This window comes from Hippocampus guttulatus, chromosome 8, assembly GCF_054856545.1.
Source record: "Hippocampus guttulatus isolate MCC_2025c chromosome 8, RoL_Hgut_1.0, whole genome shotgun sequence".
In the NCBI taxonomy this organism is placed as follows: Eukaryota; Metazoa; Chordata; class Actinopteri; order Syngnathiformes; family Syngnathidae; genus Hippocampus; species Hippocampus guttulatus.
Genome location: NC_141268.1, coordinates 15,593,958 through 15,616,704, shown reverse-complemented (window position 1 = coordinate 15,616,704; position 22,747 = coordinate 15,593,958). Strand labels below are relative to the sequence as shown.

The following is a 22,747-nucleotide window of genomic DNA, read 5'->3' as shown; positions in this document are numbered from 1 at the left end:
CTGTGCTTTAAATGTGGCATTTCCTTAAAAGATCGTTATTTTTTTAATTGTTATTTTCGTAATATATCTATATACAGTATGATCACATACTGTATAGAAATATATTTTAAAAAAAGGATAATTGTCAATGAAGGTCAGAGGCCAACAACACGAGCCGCATCCCAGCCTTGTACGTGACCCTCAGTGAGACGAAATGTTCAATCTTCATGTTAAGGACATGAAAGAGTCAGATGCTCGTTTCCTCGCAAGCGTGCCAAGAAGCCACTGGGAGCGATTGAATACACAGCATGATGCGATTAGGCTCACGATGCTCGAAGAAGACGCATCCATTTTGTCAGCATCAGCTACCCTTTACTTTTAAAGGCTCGCTTTTGTGCTCATCAAAGCATTTCTACAAATTCACTACAAATTGATTCGCCTCTGACAGCTGACACTCATGACATTAGAAACCAGACGGCTGTAGAGATGCCGCAACAACCTTAACGGCTAATTAAGGATGCTCAGTGTTGGTTAATCCATCCATTTTCTAATCCGCTTATCCTCACGAGGGTTGCAGGGGCGTGCTGGAGCCTATCCCAGCCGTCTCAGGGGCAGTAGGTGGGGGACACCCTGAACTGGTTGCCAGCCAATCGTAGGGCACACTGGGACACACAACTCATTCGCGCTCACATTCTCACCTTGGGACAATTTCGAGTGTTCCATTAACCTGCCACACGTTTTGGGAATGTGGAAGGAAACCGGAGTACCCGGACAAAATTCACGCAGGCCCGGGGAGAACATGCAAACGCCACACAGGAAGGCCCGAGCTGGAATCGAACCCTGCACCTCTGCACTGATAGGCACACTTTTTTTCCCCAACTACGATACAACCAAAGAAAGCCGTGAGGGGGCGCTGATGTTTGGCTCTGCAGAGTGCAGAAATTACTTTTTTTTTTTCTTTTTTTTTGTCCTGAACCAAATAATGCCTTGTTTGTCAAAACTGATAGTGGCGTTTAATTTAACCTATTAATCAATTAATACAATTTTGGGTATGTTTGGCAAAGCTGTTAATACCTCAAATGTGCTTTATTTATTTATTTTGGCGGAGTGAAAATTATGCATTGGTTATCATTTTATTTTGTTGCAGTTGAATGAATTGGTTCCTATACATGGTTATGTTGCAAAAGATCAGCAGTTTGGGGGCCTTTTTTCTGGGGTGGGGGGGGACAAACCCCTTACAACATAAAATTGAACATGACAGCAATCCTAATTTCCCTATTTTTCCGTCTGAAGAGGGATTTCACCTTTGATCTCAAGGTCAGGTTCTCACGGACTTGGCTCAAGCCACCTCCAACTCTCAACGACATATATCCACATCTAGCTTGTGTTTTTTTTAAACACTTATCTCAACAAATGAGAAATTGCATGTGGGAGCTAAACAGAAAAGGAATGGCGGGGAAGAAAAAGGCTTTCAGTATATTCATTTGTTCCAGTGGGAAGCATGGAAAGGTCTGTCGAATCTCGGGTGTCACATGACAAGACAGAGTGGAAAAGTATTTCAATAGCAATAACATCTGACTTGTTGTAACAGATCCTTTTATTTAAAAAAAGGTATTTGTGTAGATGCAGACATTAAATACAGTCTAAAATGTATCTTATTCTTTTTTTTTTTTGCTCCCAATACTTGTAACGGACGACATTTAAAAGTTGCATCTAGTAACATTTTCTGTGAATGAGTGGCAGTTAGCATGTCAAAGTGGAGGACGTCTATACAGATAAACAATAAAACAAACATCTTTGCAAACATCTGGATCCCCTCATAAATTACATAAATCCCCACATGTGAACAAGGACAAAGACATGGGTCACATTTTTTGGCTATCGAGCGTCCTTATATAAATATGAGGAAAAAAAAATATTTTGACGACCACGATCCCCATGACGTGTGCATTAGTTTGTCGGGAGTGTTTTCAGTTCGAGTCCTCCAGGCTGCTGCTTTTCTGTTCAGAGTCGTAGTTGCACAGGCGGACCATGATACTTTGCAGGCCGGGCTCCACGATGCCGAGCAGGGGCCTCTGGGAAGAGTCGCCGTTCCAGCAGGCCTCCATCAGCTGCCAGCACTCCTCGTCGAACGAGGATAAGCGTTCGGGTCGGGCACCTGGGGGCCACACGGGGACACGGAAGTGACCAAAACGGGTGCTTTTCCAAAAGAACCTTTAAACGTTGGCATTTGCGAGTGACGTAACGTTCCCATGAGGATGAAAAAGAATCCACAGGTGCGTTTAGCTATGAGTGACCTGACTTGGAACATGAGCTGTTTGTTCGACTGAGTTTTTTGCTTTGACTTGAGAGAAGACATTTGAGCTACAATCACTGGATGGTGGTGGTGAACTCAACACAGTGAAAAATGCCATACAGGGACTAACAAATACAGCAGCATTGTGTCACTCTGTTCTAACCTTTTATGCAACGGATATTTGAACACAAGCAGTGATGCAACACATCTAGACTGGCAATAGAATAATACTCTTAGGCATGTATTTCTAATCATTTCCAAAAAACAACTGATCGTCTCCATATATATCCGTACGCCAAGGTGTGCATGCCAGAAAGAGCCGGGGGAGGTTTTAGTTTAGGATTTTTTGTTTGTTTGTTTTTTAATGAGCATGGTCGCAGAATAAATGAAAATCGCACCTCGAGACAACACTGTTTCAATCTACAGCATCTATCGATGCGTCTATCAAGCGCGTGATCACCTTTTTTGACATTATTCCAGAGTTGGTCCTTGCTGGAGCATTTCTCAAAGGCTTCCGGGAGTTTTACGGAACCGGTGCACAGGTACCAGAAGAGGATCCCGAAGGCATAGACGTCAACAGAGTTGTCATATTTTCCTGTGAGCAGGCGGCAATAACAGGAGAGGCGTGTGATTGTATTCAATATGTTCGGGGACAGTGTGACGAAAAAGCAACGGTACCCGTAAACAGCTCCGGTGCCATGTGGATGGGGGTTCCGACAATGCTGCCGGACATCATGGCCTCTGGTTTACAGAAGCCCAGGTCTGTGATTTTGGCCCGGTTCTGCTTGTCCAGCTACGATGTGAAAGGAAGGAAGGAAAGATGGACAACAGTCAAAACAATAAGCACTCTCACGCAGAAGCTGCAGTCGGCCACAGCTCACGGCCAGGCACTCACACGCCAACATCACACCACCAGGCCCCGCCTCTTAATGGCACATAACTAATACACCGATACTGTACTACAATCAGTACAGTGTTTTCTATGCATTTAATGCTTGTAATTTAGTGTTCAAATAAATTTACAATGTGCGCAAAAGTGTTTTGTTTTGTTTTTGTAAGTTTGAATGTGTTTATAGATCGTGGTGCAGGGGATAAAATGCATCACACCTGTCTAGAAACTACTAAATATTCACCTTTAAGAGACAACTGTACATAATTTAAATCACTAAACAAGCTTAACTGAAATGGCAATATTTTCCCATTCACAGGATATATTATGGAGTGCACTAAAAACAGTGTTCACTTTGACAGAGCTAAGTACATCATACGTATTTCCTCAAATGGTACACCATGGGTGTATTTGAAATGATGAGTGTATTTGAGATGAGCGCGTACAAAAAATTCTCGCGCAAGGGTGTGGCGGGAGCTTGACACGCCGCTCAACAATGATTAGTCAACAGAACAAATCTTGAGTGTTAAAATGGGAATGGAATGTGTAATTCAGAGAAATAGTGGCAGTGTAGTGGTGTAGTTTTGAGGCCTTAATCTTCTTTTATCTTTACAACGTTTACATGGCACCACAAAACAATTGCACCGCTGTGTGGTTGAATAACAATGACGTGAGTATGAGTCAAAAATATCCAAGGTCTACTCAGATGACCGACAAATTGGTTAATTCGGACATCCAAACACCTTCAAATGCAATAACACAAGTGAGCTTGTCAATTTTAGCACTCGCTCGTGTTCAAACTTACCAGAACATTTTTGAGCTTGATGTCTCGGTGCAAAAGGCCTTGACTGTGCAAGAAACGGATCCCCTCCACGACATCCAGCGCAATCTGAAGCCTCTCCCTCAGTGACAAACCAGCCTGACATGAAACAAAACAGAAAAAGAAGGACTTTTTAAATTCTTATGAATGTCACAGACAGAGGAGAAAAAAAGTGAGACCAAAAATAAACTGGCAATTTTCCACCTTTGGGGGTGAGATTAGAATCATAACAGGGACAGGAAGGCGAAAGGTGAAAGTTTGACGGCAGAGACTCATTTCCTCTGGCAATTGTCACACAAGTGCATCTAAATAATCGTTTAAAAAAAAAAAAAAGATCAGTGAAAGGTTAAGTATTTCATAGATTCAAAAACTATTAAAAATGTTTTGTTTCTTGAGCTGAATTTGAAATGACCAGTGAAATCAAATTTTCCCTGATGTTCTAATTTGTTGAGATGCGTCTGTATTTTTAACATCACGCCAGACTTTAGGTCTGACGTCATTTGAGGCAGCGGTCCTCAACCACTGGGCCATGGACTAGAACTGGTTCGTGGGACATTTGGTACCGCACAGAAATACTGAACAAGAAACATTTCATTGATATTCAGAGTGTGAAAGGATTTCTGTTTAGAGAATCAAGTGCGGCTAGCCACCGGTGGCTCTGTACAAACATCTCAAACTGCTCATTTCAGGCATGTGATACATTTGTTTAAAAAAAAAAAAAAAAAAAAAAACGAACCTAGAAGCTAGCAAAGATAATGAAAAAAAAATTATTTGGAGAGTTTGTTCCTCGAAAAGGTCAGAACGCCAATTTGTGAGACAGCCAACAAATTCCAAGAAAAATGTTTATCGCTACATGTGCACCAAGCGCTTTTTTTGACAGGCTAGTAAATGAGGCAATGGAGCCTTCAAAACCTCTGGAAAAAAAAGCACTTAATATCTGGCAACAATGACAGTTACCAAAAAGTAGACTGGAAATAAGTAACACACTAGAGGGGGGTTCGGTGTTTCCCATGACCCCCAGATGCGATCGATTCGTCAAAGAGAAACGAGTTTATGGCACTCTTTAGTGTCACCTTGAGGCCGGTGTAGAGGTCTCGATGCAAGCGCTCCATGATGAGCAGCACGGCAATGCTGGAGCCCTCCCCGTAGGTGTGGTCGATAACAGAGCCGTGGAGGTCGACGAGCCGCTCGTGCTTGGGCAGCGACCTGAAGCACAAAGTGTCATTTGTTGTCACGGCGAGTCCAGCTGGTAAACGAGCTTTGCATTCCTCCGCTTTGTGACGCTTCGAGCAACCACGTGCGGAGAAGACACTTGGCACAATCCGCTGATGCATTCGCAGAAAACCATCAACAGCCCCAAATTGGATTTTTTTTTAGAAACCGAGGCGTTGCAAGGGCACTGATCACATGATATGAAGGGCTGCTTTTAAAGACGGCTCAACTCGCGTGTAAAAGAATTAGAAAGACCGTTCGGACTTTTTGAAATCCAAAAAAATGCTCGAGACCCTCTAATGTTCCGAACTCGCCTTGTGTAGTGAAACTCCAAAGCCAGGTCGTTCCAGTGTTTATCATCCGGTGGCACCACAGACTTCAGGGCACATGGGTAGCGGCCCCCCCAACTGTCGCACAAGTACACCACTCCGTACTGGCCGCGGCCCAGCTCACGGCCTATCTTTGGTTTACCTGTTAGAAAAGACAAATGTCATCTGTTACAAAGAAAAATAATAATAATACGGGCGAAAAGGAATGTTAAAGGGGAAGTCAAGTCACAAATTTTCATTACAATATGTTCGATGCGCACCATGAGTCGCAACATGGTATTCTGATTAATATTGCATTTGCGGAATACGAATCAAGGAGCAAAGAGCTGTCGATTGAAACTGCTGCTGAGGGATTCGGTAATGACCGATCACAGCTCACCTGTTTTCTGGGTTTGGTTACGTGACGTTCACAAGATGGGGTATGGGTACGTTTTAAACATTCGAGTTGATGTTGGGTGGAAAAAAAAAAGCAGCAAGATGGTGACTCACCATGAAGGTCATTACGAAAAACTAACAAAAGAAGTCAAACCACAATAGAAAAAAAACCATTTTCTTGATGGAAATAAACACGTAAATGCTTTTGAAAAACAAAAAATAACAAACTACATCTTACATTTATAAATCCCTTTTGTCTTTGACAAGACAGGATCTTTCAGGGTTAATTTTAAAACTATTTAATTTGGTATTGTTGTATGTTCATCCAGAGGGAGGAAAGTCAAATGGTCCTGTGAAAATTGTAGTTAACTTTCACCTTACTTAGTTCCTTTTTTTTTATTTTTTTTAAATCTTGCACCTGGCAAATATTCCGTATATTTAAAAATCTAAAACTAAAACTGATAAAAACTCAACTAAAATGAAGCATTAAAATGACAAACCTCATCTAAAAACAAATTAAAACTAACTCAATTTAAAAAAAACAACAACAACTTGGTAATATTTAACGATTATCACGCTGCTCACCATGCAGCAGCACGTCTCGGAGGGAGCGGCTTTCCAGTGAGAGGCGGGCCAGTCGTGGGGCGTGGTCCTTCCTTACGCGCAGCCACAGGTCCTCGGTGCGCTCCAATCGCCCCGTGTGGCCTTCCTCCAGCTGCGAGCGGACACACAGAAAATGCCACAGGGTGAGCATTCACAAGTTGTTGTTTGTCATGATGACTTTCATTCATCAACCCCTCCGGTGCGTTTTCTGGAACAAAGATTTGCCATGTCTGGTGGCTTGGCTGGTTCCTTTTATGAAATACCACGGCGCCCCATTTCTCACCGCCAAGCAGTATTGACCTCCCTGGCGTTGTGGTCGTTTGTCAAATTAATAAATGTGGCCTTCTTCGCCAACACAAACTTACAGGGATGAATGCTATTTTTCTAAGTCGACAGCCACCATAAATCAGTTGTTTGTCCAAGCATCCCTTTTCAGAAAATCCCTCCTACAGGTTTGTGCTCTCATCCGTCTTGCTGCAGACCCTCGAAGTTGGCATGAGAGCGGCTTTGAAGCCAAGTTCACATCGGCACTGGATTGCAGCAGGTTTCAGATGAGGGGGCTGCTCGATTATGAAAAAAATATTCATCACGTTTATTTAGGCATTGATTGAAATCACGATTATTCAAACTGTCATTTACATTGGGTACAAAACGAGAAATTGTTTAAATGTACAGTAAAAAAGATGAAGACAAATCAAATTCTTTGAAACACAATAAAGGCGTCAGCTTCTTTTGGGCCCTACAAAATTTTTAGAATTAGTTAGTTATTCATTTTTTAAAAGGTTCAAAATTCAAGTGTGGTTTCTTTTTATGAACAAACAACTAGCTAGCTAGCTAGATAGATAGATATATCTGGTCGTCTCTGTTGCTTTGGTAGGTTAATCGGCTTCGATACTCGATAATTATTCACAGATAGAGAGGCAAGGAGAGCGAGGCGGAGCTTATTTTAAGCAGCATATTAGTTTTTTTCAGAATGACCTTGCGAACTAGGATGGATGGAGAAAATAGACAACGCACGAATGAAACACAGTTTTACAGTCAATATAAGAAAATCCTCTAGAGTTGAATCAGTGATTTGAGGTTTGTTCTCTCAGAGTGCTGGTTGTAAAGATGGTTAGTGATTTTCTGTATTTAAGGTAAATGTAGGGGCAAGGAGCAAAAGGAGATGTGGAGATTTTAACCTGACGCAGGGATGCTGCAAAAGCCTCATGGGAGCTGTTGAGGCGGGTTCTGAACTGGGAGCAGATGCTTCGGGCCAGTTTGGCAGCACTGAGACTTTCAATGGCGTCCTGGGCCACTTTGCGCTTCCATTCGTGCGAGATGGCAGGTGGGTTCACAAATGTTATCCGGTGGATGATCTGAAAGAGGCACATGATCACCCTGGAGGCGCGGATCGCCACGTTGGTTCCAAATGTGACGTTTTCTCGAATGGGTCACCTGTTTGATTTGCTCCCATACGAGTCGCGTGACGGAGGATCCCGAATGAAAGGTGACCTCCACGTGATAGGCGGCGTTCAATAACTACGACAGATACACACAGGGCAAGATGACATGAGTTAGTTGCGATCATCCGTAGTTCGTTACACTGAGTTTGTTGCTTGTCTACTTCTTCTTCTGTGTGATGGACGACTAACGTCTGTGCACCTGTTTGAGGTGATTGGAGGTGATGTTGTGTACGAATGAGTCGATGTGGGACTTCTCCAGACTGCTGAGACATCGCTCCAGTGTTCCCACAAAACTCTCTCTCAAATAGTCCACAGAGCTGATGAGCTTGTTGGCCACAGCCTGATTCAGACGCAACACAATCAGCTCCTGGATCTGGTGGATGCAAGACTTGATCTCCTTTGACGTAACAGGCTCGCCATTGGTTGTGACTATTATGTCTGCAGTCAAACAAAGGAACAGCACTTTAAGTTAGCAATTACATACACTTTCCATTTCATATATGCGTGTGTGTATGTGTGTGTGTGTGTTTCTAAGTGCATGCATGCAACACTTCTTTATATTTTTATGACAATTAAGAATCTTTATTCTCTAAAAGTGCAATGCATGAAGTCAACTCGCCTTCGGCAATCATTTGTGTGTGTTTTGCAGTATGCTACGCATCCAAGGGTCAGTTCAGTACTTTTATTTTTGTTCTTGTCATACAATACATCTTTATTTATGTAGCGCTTTCATAACAGTTGGTGTGAATACATTCTTTACGATTGTATGACCGTCAAGAATGTTAAAATGCTACTTAAGATAGTGATATGTATGATCTTGTGATGTGAACATGGCGGCGAGCTATATTATTTTAAAAATAGATGTAAAAGTTATTAAATGCACACACACAAAAAATAATGAAGTTATAAAATAAATAATAGACAAAATATAAACTTTTTATGGCTGCAAATGGCATGCATATGTGAAGTATCTCCTTAAATATGCTTTTACGTAATATGAATGTGAATAAATCAGAAGACAACCAGCATTCGAGAATTGATGATGTTTTACCGCAGCAAAGGTTGGAACCACTTTATATGGTATGCTAAAAAATATCAAGCAATTTTTTCCCCCCTTTTGATCCCACATCTACCCCTCCTCTCTCAGATTAAAATTGCAGCTAGTAATGGCATCCCTCCCCCCGAATAACCTGAGAGGATTAGTCTGCCGTGTCACAACCACAGTCTTACAGGGCAAACCCTTTCCATTCTAAAACAGCAGAACATTCTGATTAATACTGCGTTTGTGGAGTATGAATGAAGCAGCAAATTCCACCCGTTTTTGTCCATCTGAGGGGGCGGCCTATTTCGCCATTTTCTGTCGACTGATAATGACATCCGATTTGCTCAGGGCTGAGGTAACGACCAATCACGGCTCAGCTTGCCAATGTCATGTGATCAACTACAAGATTGACATATTCCTTTAGGACCGAAACACTAAACAATCATTTGTTGCGTCTTTCCAACAAATCCCTCAAAAATCTCTTCTGGTAACCAAACGGTTTGATTGGCTCATTTTAGTCACGTGACCACAACAGCCTGTACACTGTCTGTGATCACGGATTGGGAGAGGGAAAAAAATTGCAGTGTGACCGCATACATGGAGTACTTTATCTTGATTCATAGCAAGTGACTGTGAATCCGTAGGGATCCTCTACAAAACCAAGGAAGTGCTAAATAAGAGATCTTTGTACACATTATACACTTCATTATTATTACCATATATGACCTACTGTGTGGAAATATGGGGAAATGCCTGCAAAACAAACACACTCCCTATTCTCAACCTACAAAAAAAAGCAATTCGAATTATTAATAGATCAAAATATACGGAACCCACAAATCCACTATTTATCAAATTAAATACGATGAAATTTTATGACCTGGTTGACTTTAAAATCGCCCAATTAATGTACAAAGCACACAATAACCTGCTCTGCCAAAACATTCAGAAGTTTTTCGAAATTCGAGAAAGCAGCTATGATTTAAGAGGTACCAACTTATTCAAAAAACTCAAAACAAGAACAAACATCAAGCAAAGAAGTGTATCTATCAAAGGTGTTAATCTGTGGAATAATCTCGAAACGGACCTGAAAATGAGTAAATCGCTTGCTGAGTTCAAAAACAAATTCAAAAAAATAGTACAAACAACCTACATCAATCAGAGTTAAAATGATAAATTCAAAACATTAAATATAATGATAAATCAGAACTAAGTTGATAAATAGAGAAAGGTATATAAATATCCATTATGAATACAAGAGAAAATTGACACAAGAGTGTCAGGGTGTGGAAGTATATAATCCCGATACAAACCAAAAGTTGTAAAAATATCACGGTTAAGGGTAAAGTATGAGCCTTAATGGAGACTTCTTTCTTCTTACTTTTTTCTTTTCTGATTGATATAAAAATGATTTATTAGATACAATCACATAACGGGGTAGGACTAGATAAGTTTTTTACTTCTTCCTACTCCCTTGAACATAATAACTGTGTTGTATGAAGATTGATTTCTTTCTTTTTTTATCTACCTTATTTTCTGTCAAATTATTACTGTATATATGTTTTATGTTCAATAAACAAACAAACCAATCCGCATGAGACCCGGACCGAAGTCCGCCAAGAAGATGGCTGCACTAGACTTTTCTCTTCACGGGGATAAGGGGGGTTTGTCACGGGGGGTGCAATTGTCTAAATAAGGTCAAATGTTGGCGAACAAACGGTGATATTTATGAGGTTATTTTTATGAGACTGCGACCATAAAGACAAGTGGGTCTTTGCATAACTCGCCTGGTGTAAACTAACTCACCCGTAAACTCCAAGTTGGCAGCATCCTCAAGCAATTGCTCTTTCATGCTGCTAAGTGTCTCCACAATCATTTCCTTCATCTCTTCTTGTTTGCGGTTAGCAATCGCCATGAGGGAGGTGAACAATTCCCCTTCTTTCTCACGGGTGTATTCCAGCCTGCGGGGGGTTATCTGCAGGTCTCTCTGCATGTCAAAGGCCTGCAGGGGGGGGGGGGGGGGGGGGGGGTGTCACAATGGACAAATGCTGCTGCTTACTGTTTGGTTCATGTGTACGTTAAAGACAAGCTCTTGCCACGACCGGTCATATGTTTATCAGGCAGAACTTATCCGACCTGGTTGATGAAAAGATCGAGGCAGCGACAGTGGAGCCCGTTGAGCAGGCTGGCGGCCTCCACCTGTTGGTTTTGTAGCACCTGGCGTGTAAAAGGCACCAGCAGCCTGTGTAATCTTTCGAAGGCTTCACCAAGCATGCTTTGCGGCTTGGCACCCGGGACGGGCATCTGTGTGGGGGCCCCGCAGGAGCAATTTCCCGTCGGGCCGCTAAGAAAGCCGAGGGAGAGCAACTGCTTATGGAGAGCGCTCTTCTCCCGCTCCTTGTCCTTCTCTGCGCGGCGGCTGGGCTCCGGCGAGGCTGCGGGCATCGTGTCTGGGAGGCGGATGAAACAGATGGGAAAGGAGAGCATCTCCTTGACTTTCCAAAGCTCGGCCACCTGCTCCGCGTTTAAGGAATCCTCCTTGGTGGCATACAGTATGATCGGGATCACATTCCGAGTACAGTCTTCGAGGGCCTCTTCCATAGGCTGGACGCTCGCACAAGGCACCATCATGACCTTTGCTTCCTGATGAGGAAACACAAAAATTTGGAGGATTTACAACTGATAGCCAGAAATGCACATCCCTTCTCCGAGTTCCCCGCAAAAATCATACAATACTAAAATACAAGTTCCAGATTTTTGGGACTTGAAGTCCCACTTTTTTTGGTCATCGTTGGGCTGGTCCTGCGACTTACACTCAGGTTTGACTTCGGTCAGGGTTTGCTTAGAGAGCACTAAAAAAAAAAAATGTATACAACATGCTGTACATGGAGTAAAATCAGACATAAAAACAAAGACCGGTAAACCAGACATTGCAGTGTATTATCACAATCAGTATTCATTACCACTAATATACTTGTCAATTTGTTTTCATCTTTTAAATCAAGCAGGGTTGCTACCACTTTTCTCTGTGTCGTATCAAAGACATTTGCTTTCATTTAACAGAGACTTTAAATAAAACAGTGTAACAAACAAACTTCCTCGAATATCGTCTCAATGTAAAGGGTCATCCACAACGCTTCATGAAATCAGATTACGTTTTTACCTAATCCGGTTAATGGGAAAAGCGCAATGAATTTAACCTCATTGGCCGAGGTAATTACCGTACATACTAACCCAGATTCCAGATCAGTTCCACACAACCTTATAAAATTGTGAAGCAGGCATGAGGCATAAATGTCAGTGTATTCGTTTGAGAAGCTGAACGAAACGTAATTTTAGGGACGGTTTCTTCGGTCGTTTTGAAAGGAGGAAAAAAAAGTTGCTTTAAAGTCTCTTCAAAGAGGGAAGACCACGGCTAAGAAAGAAGTGAGCAAAATTGTTTTCACACTGAGAATAAGCGCTTCAGATAATGAATGAATGGATGTCTTGCAAATGACATTTGAGGCACTGTATTTGCAGTATCAGCCCCCAAAGGAAATGGGTACTGGTATCTATTAGCAGACTCGCACTTTCCGTGCGGCAATAAAAGTTATTTAAACAATTACATAGTGACAGGTAGTGCCAATATCTTTTAGTAGCGGCTAAAATTAAGATAAGATAAGATAAGAAGACCTTTATTAGTCTCGCAATGGAGAAATTCCCAATTCACAGCAGCAAAGTTATGAAAGGAAGAAGTAGAACAACAAAATATAGGAGCTGCTGGAAAGGCAGCCACTCTCGCGGCACCATTTTGAAGTCAAAATAACAAAAATAACACAACACATAGGACACAGACAGTCGTGCAATCTTCACCACTTTTCTGCATACACTTTGTTGTCTGAAGCAGTTATAGATGAAAGAGGAGAGGATCAAAGTGTCCTTTCACCAGTGGATCAGAGACGGCATGCTGAAAATGTGCACACGTCTGCTACAAGCTAAGTTTTAAAAGCAAACACGAAGCTGTAGCGTCCATTGACGAAAATAGATTAGTTCACTTCTCCTGTCCCACGTAATCCGCTTCAAACTCCAAGCCGCGACTCCCAGTTCCAAATCCGCATCGGCGCTCCGCGCTAACGCTCCTTTCTTCTCATCGTCGGCTCCTCAAGACTTACATCCATCCAGCCGCAGACCGTTCAACAGCACCGATCTCTCCGCTGAACAAAGCGGGGCTGTGAAAAATGCTACCCATTACAGGTGCAAGACACAAGCGCCCCGGGACTGTCCAGCAACGACAGTCAAATGGCGCCGACATTCCTCCCAGTCAAAAACAGTGCTGGTATACCCATGCTGCCGAGAAGGCGCAACCACCACGCAAATTAAGTTGAGGCAGTAAATGTATATGTGGAAACCACTGCAGCTGGGATATTTTATTTAACGGAGCCAATCAATGATGTGAATTAAAGCTCATACTTAAAGATGATACGGCCAATCCAAAAATGTGCATAAAATGCAAAATATCGACGGATCTAGTCAAGCCAATTATATCTATGTAAAGTCAACTTTTTTAAATTACTGTATAGGATAGTTTTTGTTTTAATTACCCGATATAATTTGAAAATGTATTTTAAGGGGACATCGACCAGCAAGTACAAGTGTGACTATGTAAGTCAATCTGATAAGTGACGTAAACAAAAAACTGTACAGCTGCAATTCTAAGATAAATATTTTTTTAAATTTAATTAAATGAATGATAATTGCTGGTTACTATGCTATGGCACACACGCAGTTTTAGCTCATTCAGTTTTAGCTCCTTGTTGTTTTATGACGAAGCGTTTGACACTAAGCAGCCATTTAAGAGAGAAGTGGATGTTGGCAAACATTCAGCTAAAGAACGAGATTATCTCCTTTGACAGGGAGTGGAGAGCAAAATGAGAACACGGAGTGCATATATGGCTTTTGAACGTGTACAGAATGCTAACCATTTGGCTACTTTAACCTAAAGTGGTAAATGTAGATTAGCATTACTGCTACCCAACAGCAGCCACACTTAGAGCTCACTAAATGAAAATGTAAACGATCACTAGAACAATATTTCTTCTCTCACGGTTGTTCTTGGTTGCTCCTTCATGTACTTTGTAGTTTTTAAGGGGGACACAATTTTTGTCAGACCAAACTGTAGTTTTCAACTGACTATTATTTGTATCTGCATGTATAGGACAAAATCTAATTTTCATTATGTAAACGTACAGAATGAACTGATTATGTCCGACCTTAGCGGTTCCACTGTGAATTCATGTTGTATCTGTGGAAAGGCAGCGGCCGTTACCTACTGGAGATTTGCCGAATAAATAAAAACAGAGGTCGTGATGGTAAAGGGGCAGACATAGCAACACAAAGGAGACAGTCAGTGCCATCCCCAAGAAACAACTGAGCCGCCTTTCTGGAACAAAGATAGCCTGCAAGCATCCAGAGAAATACAGTGTTTGGCTCTCTTTAACTCAGTTGATCTCATAAAGATCCTGAAAGAAAAACCTCAGTGTGGGTGTCTCTTTATTTCTTAATTTATTATTTGCATTATTTTGGGGGGTAGGAGGGGAAAAAAATATTTTGTTGCAGACGCATGCACTCAGTTCGCAGAAAGAAACACACAGAAAGAAAAAAGATGCCCATGGTCTGGGATCGCTTTAAACTGGGGGGTAATAACCATCTTCTACTACATCGTCGTTCCCGGTTAAATTCGTGTGAGTGCGAGTTAGAAGCTTCTCCAGCTAACTTCTAGCTTGCTCTTGCGGTTAACATGGTCTCTTATTAACACAATACTAAGCATTGATCGAGTGTCAGTTTAAAGTGACTTTATTATTGTGGGAAATGTGAACCAAAAAAAAAAAGATCAAGCAAGCACGAAAATCGCTGGATTATTTTTTCATAAATCCTCCTTATATCCATTATATCTTATATCCATTAACTCATTCAGTACCAGCCAATTCTAGACCAAGTCTGAAAAGACGTTTAAAAACGTCATTGGGAGTGAATGAGTTAATGGCTGCGAGGAGTATTTGAGCTGGCAAGAGAGAAAATTAAGATGAAATGTTTACTTTGAGGCGAATAGCATGTTAATATACATGAACATTAGCCAACAGTAGTGTTATTTGTACGCTTGAGGCACGGGGAAGCGGGCGATGCGAAAGCCAAGCCGGTGCGAGGGGTAATTGATTTTAAAAAGGTTCCTTCGTGAAGGTCCTACTAAGTCCAAAATAAAAAGTCTTTTTTTTAATAGATTTTTGCTAACAGTATGACCCAGTACGATTATCGAGCACTTCAAGACATAAGACTATTTCATTGTTACACCAAGATTGTTCAAGTTGCGGGCGCTTGTGAACGAGTCAGCTGTCCTGTGTGTATTCGTGGAGCGCTGTTATGTACATTTAAAAGAAATATGGCGACAGCTCGGGACCCTTTGTCCTTTGGGTGCCAAAATAGAGCCACACTGGGAGGAGGAGGACTAACTAATTAGCAAGTGTCTCCTTCATCTGCAGGGGGCCGCGACTGTGGCAGCAGGGTGCGAATACCGCAGCGAGCAGAGAGATTCTGTGCTCCACAAAACTGACCAACACACTAATCTCTCTTTCATTGAGCAGAAACCTCAGGCTGGTTTAGTCCCTAAGAAGGAACATGTGCTCATTAACTGGCGCGTGAAAATCTTCCACAGCTTCTTGAAAGCAAAACATCCAGGCCTTTCCATCAGCGCCGGCTGACGACATTCATCAACTTCAAACGCACAAAATTGGAATCAGAATCGAATATTTTTTCCTAATCTCCGATAAAGAATTCAGGATCAGAGCGAAAACTAGCAGTGACCCAAATAAGGGATCTCGTATTTGAAACAACAATGAAAAATATTCCAGCAGTGACTTTAACTTATTTTTCATTGCTGAGCTCCAAAGGTAATAGCAAATAATGCCAATTTTATCCGGAAATTTGCACCATGTCACTTTTCTCACTACACAAGTACAAAACATTTTTTCCAGATGCCAAAGATTCTGTTGTATCTAAGGCAACTTCTTCATAACCAAGGGAATTTTCCCCCCCCCCCGACACAACCTAGTCATGTGAATCACACCAGACCAGCAGCATTACGTAAGGGGGTTAGGCGGGTGGGCTGCCCAGGGGCAGGCACAAGGCCTGGCGTCTCCGAGTTTGACACGAGTGGTTTGGAGTGTCTGGATGACAAAAAGTTTCCGTGTCACACGTTACTGATCACTGACCATTCCAAAATCGATTCACTCCCCCAAGCTCGTTGGGATTTTCAGCTTTCATCAGAGTAGGTTTGTTAAACTGTGAGCAAGAATACTAAACTTTTCCCACATCGCTCCACCAGTTAGCCAAGAGAAGTGAAGCACGTACAGTATTCTAGAAAACAAAAGCACATTTGTATTCGTTGTGGACGGTGGTTGTTGAATTGACCATCACTTATGACAAGATTTCTTAATTAGAATGTTACTAAAACCGCATGATTCAAATTTAAACCAAAACCATGATGGGGGAAAGTAGGCCTCATAAGTCAATCAGAAAATGAGGTCGAACCAGCATCGTGCCTGACGTCATGTGAGATGTCGACTTGTCTTGTGAGACTTTGACTAAGTGATGACGTTGAAGCTTAACGCCGCAATTTCCAAGGCATGACATATCTCACAGAGCACATTGACGTCATCATAAAGTCCAGAAAATATGGGACAAGAGTGACACGACCCATGGAGTGGGGTTCCCTCTAAAAATGGATGAAAAAACAAGAGGAAAACTGGTCAGTTGGGCTGCCTCGAGGCCAGTAGCAACAAGGAGATTATTGAGGGGTTGAGGAGAGATTTCTGGCAAGCATCGGCTGTTTAGTACATGTGACAACAATCTCCCGACAATATATCAAAAGTGGTGGCGGTGGCGAGGATGTTTTTCTTCAGCTGAAACTGGGGCCTAATTTTCAACAGTTCCAAAAGTTCACAAAACCTTCAGACTTCCGTGAGAAAGAAAAAAAAATGTCTAAAAGCCTACAAGAAAAGCTGAATTTTATTTGGGGTTAATCGGGGTCACTTTAAATAGTGGCCGTTGTGTCCCGACTACCATTTAACACTGACGTGGGCAATTAACTTTGCAAATGGGCCACGTGAGAAACGGAACGTTTGCCAAGGGCCAAGTCAACATGCAAACCTCAACTTTATCCAATACTTTGTATTGTTAATGTATTGAGAAAATTAATAGTGTCTTTTTTTTTTTTTAAATAGAGAACTCTGCACACAAAAATGGACAGTCTAGGAAACTGGAGATTTGCGTACAGTATTATCAGGCCAAATCCTCCAGGCCTGCTCCCCTCCAATGTGCAGGAAATGTTAAGAACATTAGGATGTTGTTGTTGTTGTTTTGGTCTCTTTTATGGAAAAAACATTTGCTAGAGGAGTCGGAAAAATCACAAAATAGAGCAAAACTTTGCTAAGTTGGCAACACCATAGACAAATCTCTTGCGGACTATTTCGCTTATACCAACATCCACATACGAACGGGGGAGGGGGGGGGTCGAACTTTCATAGTGTACATCCCATAGTCAGCTGTTTAGAGGGGTTAACAGGCTAGTGAGAAAAGACTCACCTGCCAGGCGCACAGCATAATGCCTCCCCCTTTCCTGTTCATCAGCCTTTCACCAAAGAGTGAGTGCAGATGCAATTTTCTATTGTTGTTTGTTAAATTGTACTGCACAGTCCACGGAGCTTTATCGATATTTATTTTCATGTTGACTCTGGCTGCGAAACGTGTTTTTTTTGTTGTTGTTGTTTTGTTTTTTTTACGTTTGGTTTTATTACACAGATTAGAACAATTATGACAGTTAACAATCTTTAAATGCTGCCGGCACGTTTATATGATGTCGAAATTCAAACCCTTGGGATAGGATTAATTCCAACTATAAACGAGAGAGGGAAAAATTTAAAAACATTTTGAAAATACAACTTGGAGGAGGAACATCATCACAGAATGGATTATGGTTATCTACAGGTGGTTCCATGACAGCAAAATACAGCTTGACATAAAAACGCACGTGGAAAGAAAATGTGTCACTCTTCAAACAACAATTGAATTTCATCCAGTGTTTGCAAAGTGAAAAAATTCCAAACATTCCTCAAATATGAACTCAGTCTAAATAAATAGAAGCTTGTAGGGACGTTCATGTGTGATTTTGCTCAAATCAAATGATTTTTACCGAGGCCGCTTCATTTGCTTTCCATCAATAGCCGAAAGTAAAGGGAATGTTGTGAACCGATGGCGATTCGGTTCCTAAAACCCTACCTGAAGTAAAGGGTGATGCAGGGTGATCTCCAGCTCAGCGAGCCGGTGTGCGGGGTCCTCGCATTCCTCGTGGATCTCCAGGTCCTCGAGTGGCACCGTATCCCAACGGCCGCGATTCGCCGCCAACTGGTGCACCAGCTCGTACTGGCCTGGCAGCGCCAGACTAAGTCGCGTCTGTCTCCCGTGGGTGAAACACAACTTCCGCCTCTTGCACGGGGTGCCCTGGACACCTCCGCAAGGTTCGCCGGCCTCAGGGCCCAGCGGCAGCAGTCTCTCGCCCAGTAGGCAGTTGAGTAGCTGATAGCGGGCAGTGCAGTTCTGCCCCAGCACCAAGATGTATGGGGCAGCACCCACGGTGTTGCGCAGGAACTCTTCTTCGTGGCTCGGAAAAGCGATGCAGCTTAATTGCCCTGTGGAGAGACACAAAATAAGAAGGTCCGTTAAACCGTAATCAATTATTATGTCTACCGCTACAGTCAACCACCCTTTATCGTGGGATGGTAGATACGTTCAAGATCCACACACGGTGGCTTAAAATCTGCAACACAGAGAGACCATATGAAAAACGTTCTACAGTTTTGGCATCATGCATCTCGTTATCCGATCGTGGGATTCAAGATATGTAAGGCCGGATGAATCTAGTGTTTTAGAAAGTGAGGACACGTGCTTGGTTGCTCCCATGAAAGGGAGCCTTATCCCATGCTTTCTGTTGAGTATGACTCATCTAATGTTCAGCACTGTTCCGTCCGTGCAAGCTGAAAAGAGTTATTTCGATCTTTTGGGTGAGCATGATATCAGAAAGCACTTAGTCTTTAGCGACAGGTAGCGGTCACTTGGGGTGGAGAAAAAGAGACAAAACATACAGTCGGTATTTGAAAATGGACATTTTTAAAGTCATTATCCAGCAACACATCACATCTAGAAGAAATTACTAAATTGGTCACAGCAGAGCTCACATGCGCAATCTAATTGACAAAAACTTTAAACAAGACTTTCCGACAGCAAAGCCAAGTAGCTATTGTAAACAAATGTGGATTCCTCTTTGCTTTGTTTGACAGTAAGCTTCAACTGGGAGTGGCAATTAACAATGTTAAGCCTCTTTTTTTCCACAAACTGCTGCTTGTTGTGAAGTGAGACTGACTTCACTGCCACCTTACAGCTCTCGTATCTCAAATTTTTGCTTGCAAGTCAAGGCCAAAAATCGTCCAAATGATGGCTCATATCTTGAACAGGGTTTCTGCAGCTATAACCAAGTCTAATTTAACGTTTTGTTTTGTTTTGTTTTTGCTACGCAACTTAAAACAAATGTCCAACAAAATAAACAAAACAAGTCCAACAGCATACACACACATTCCTATCCACATATCTACATACATACGGATGTCGGTTGATTAAAATGTTTAATCTTAATCAATCGCGTGAGTTCCATAGTGCACGCGTGATGAATTGCAAAATACCAGTAATCACATTTTATATCTGTTAAAAATTAACAATAGAAAAAAATTCAAGTTTTTCATACTCGTTAACATAAAAGTGATGGCCAATGCTTACCCTTCTGAGAGTTGTACCAATCTTGATTGGTGCCAACTACGAATGGCAGCCTATCAATGTTTCTTTTAAATTGAATTCATGCTTCTGGACATTGTATTTAATGTTTTTAAATGTCATTAAAAGCCTGAATATCACCGTGTCTATTTAATGACTTTCAGTATGTTTTAATGACCCGCAGAAGCGCAGTTGAAAAAAACGAGTGGGGTCACTCACATCTCAGGACACCACTGCATTCTGTTAGATGAATGGCAACAGGTGCATACACAGGTTAACTGTACATTCTGCCATCTAGTTGGAGAGCATGGAATTGTTCTTCCTGTCACTATATGTTGCAGGCATAAATAGGTGCACAAAGAGGGCGTTAAATTGGCATATTTTTCAGAATTTTGGGAAATTTGATGATTTCCAACAGTGGTTGGGAATCACTGGCATATACAAATCGATAAGCACAATAAATAAGTATGTGTTTGCAAGGATGCTGAAGAAGGCTGGATGTTGACCCACCTGCCTCCAGGGAAGCGGACTCCGAGCTCATGGCTGATGCACATGCGTTGCTGTAGTTCTGTCTGATTTCCCGGAAGAAGGCATTGGTCTCCTTGAGGTTCTTCTTGAGCAGAGCGGAGTGTTTGTTGTAGCTGCTGAATATCCGTGTGAGCTCCCGGGTTAGGGGGGTGCTTTTTTGCTGCACATTCCCCTCCATGGCAAATTTGTGTGCTCCTAGTTTGTGCGACATCGCAGCGACAACAAGAGCTAGTTTACCGACTTCATCCGTCGTTACGTCTGCATTTTGTGTCAGTCGTTGGAGGCCCGTGAGATATGTTTTTCAAGAGCAGTGGGAGGTTGACGGGGGGAGTCGAGAAATGTGCTAAATTGTGATCGCCCACATGGTAATCCCCGCCTGGGTTAGCGTTGTTAGCCGGTTGGCAATGTCTGTTCGCCCTCGTCTTGGCCTGACACGACAATCATCACCGTTAACGTCCAGGAAGAGCGCGCTGGAACAATGTGACAGCCATACAGTTCGGGGATAACCACCTCTTTGACCTCGCAGTCTGTGGACCAAAACGACTCAAAGCGACAACTCCAAAAAACGTGGAAGTTTTCCGAGTGACGCTTCGGGGAGAAATATCTTCCCACACTGCCGCCGAGCAAGACGAACCAATGTACACCTTTCCGAACACGGCGCCAAAATAAAAGTAGTGTCTCTCGGGGACGATGAGGAGGCAAAAGGTGGCCTTATGTAGTGCCGTACGAGGGAGCAAGTCTTGCGGCAACGTACAAACCATCAAATCACAGCAAAACAGAAAATCCGTCAGATTGAAGTTATGGAAAATAGAGGGCGGGGTCCCGGCAGGGAAAGGCACTCTGGGAAATGTAGGCTCATGCCGTTTTGTTTTGTTGCATTTCCTCATTTCCCAGAAAATAAATTGGAACTTTTCGACTTCCCTTCACTCAAATTAATCACGCACACGATCATGCATATTAAATATATTGTCATCATTAACACATTTTGTTAGGGTTAATATTAAACACGCAAAGTAACTGTGCAAGCTTTACAATTATGCCGTTGTGTCAAGTTTCCATGTATAATTTAGCTCCCTCTATTGGCAAACTGGCGAAATTACAAAAACATCACCTTCAACGTTATGGAAAGCTCAAAAGAGCCAAAATTAAATACATGATTACAACGTTATTTATGTATTCCATGATAATTGTAAATAAATAAATACATGTTTTTCCCAGTTACAATGAATTAAATGTTCATATTACGGTTTTAACTGCTTCATTAAAATTCAAACTTTTAATGTATTAATTCAAATCGGAATAACACCTGTATGTAATTGTTTAATTTGAATTAGAATCACACACGTGTTATTCCATTATGAATCAACACGTTCGTGTATTTATTTATTTCATTATAATTTGATTAAGTACATACAGTACATGCTTTATTCTCATTTTAATAACGCATTTGTGGATGAAAATATTTCATTATAATTAATAAAGGTGTTGTGAATGTTCACACATTCACGTATTTAATTATAAAGTAAAATAGATTAGTAAGCATTGTTATCACCCGTAATTACCACCATGAGCTAACATATAAAGCACTTAATACTGTACCCTCATCATTTACAACATAGTATCTTGACTGTGCAAGTAGAAATTATTAAAGTAATTAATTATTTATGCGGCCGGCCCACGTAATTTTTGGATTTCATATTCAATAAATTCTCCTGCTCACAAATTTTAATGTGAGCAGGGTTCTACACCATACACAATGTAGGAATATGCGATAAAATAAATTGAGTTTTATCATTTTCATTATAGATAGGAGAAATAGTTGAATTATATTACGCTGTAAACCATTTCTGTTTGGACGCAATGACTGCATGCCGTCCTCTTGTGGATAGTTGCTGCAATGACACTGCTGTCACTCCTACCTATACATTGTGAGAAATTGAGACAACTATCACTGTGCCGAGTCACACGAGTGTGTCGTGAGAGATTTTCGTGCGCTGTGGAAAGTTATTCCGTTTCACCTAACTGATCTGAAAATGATCATGCATTACCTACAAATAAGGTATCTTTTTAATCGAGTGAAATCAATAATTCAAAGTGGCAGGCCAAACAATTAAATGTTCTTCCACTAGATAGCAGGAGATGCAATACAATACAATGCATCTATATAGCGTTTCCGCAACAGCTAAAGCTGTAACAGTGTGCTTTACAGTGTTACATAAAATAACAATACAATATAACAGAACACACAACCTAAAACATGGACAGTCATACAATCGAAACAACTATTCATGCATATGCCTTGTTGTTAGAAGCAGTTATAGGTGAGAGAGGAGAGAATCAAAGTCTCCCTACACTAGTGGACCAGAGATGTCATG

At 41.7% G+C, this 22,747-nt stretch overlaps 1 protein-coding gene across 1 annotated transcript; it reads right to left on the bottom strand.

Moving 5' to 3' along the window:
- Positions 1-1,558: 1,558 nt before the first annotated feature.
- On the bottom strand, positions 1,559-21,179 carry dstyk (dual serine/threonine and tyrosine protein kinase). The gene is made up of 14 exons (XM_086118270.1): positions 20,355-21,179; positions 18,300-18,709; positions 11,127-11,633; positions 10,797-10,992; positions 8,148-8,386; positions 7,941-8,024; positions 7,685-7,861; positions 6,486-6,615; positions 5,511-5,667; positions 5,058-5,190; positions 3,970-4,083; positions 2,954-3,068; positions 2,736-2,870; positions 1,559-2,137 (listed from the first exon to the last, which is right to left on the bottom strand). Exons 1-14 carry the CDS (start codon positions 20,581-20,583, stop codon positions 1,950-1,952), a joined length of 2,814 nt encoding a protein of 937 aa, XP_085974396.1. The 5' UTR covers positions 20,584-21,179; the 3' UTR covers positions 1,559-1,949.
- Between the last annotated feature and the right edge of the window lie 1,568 nt (positions 21,180-22,747).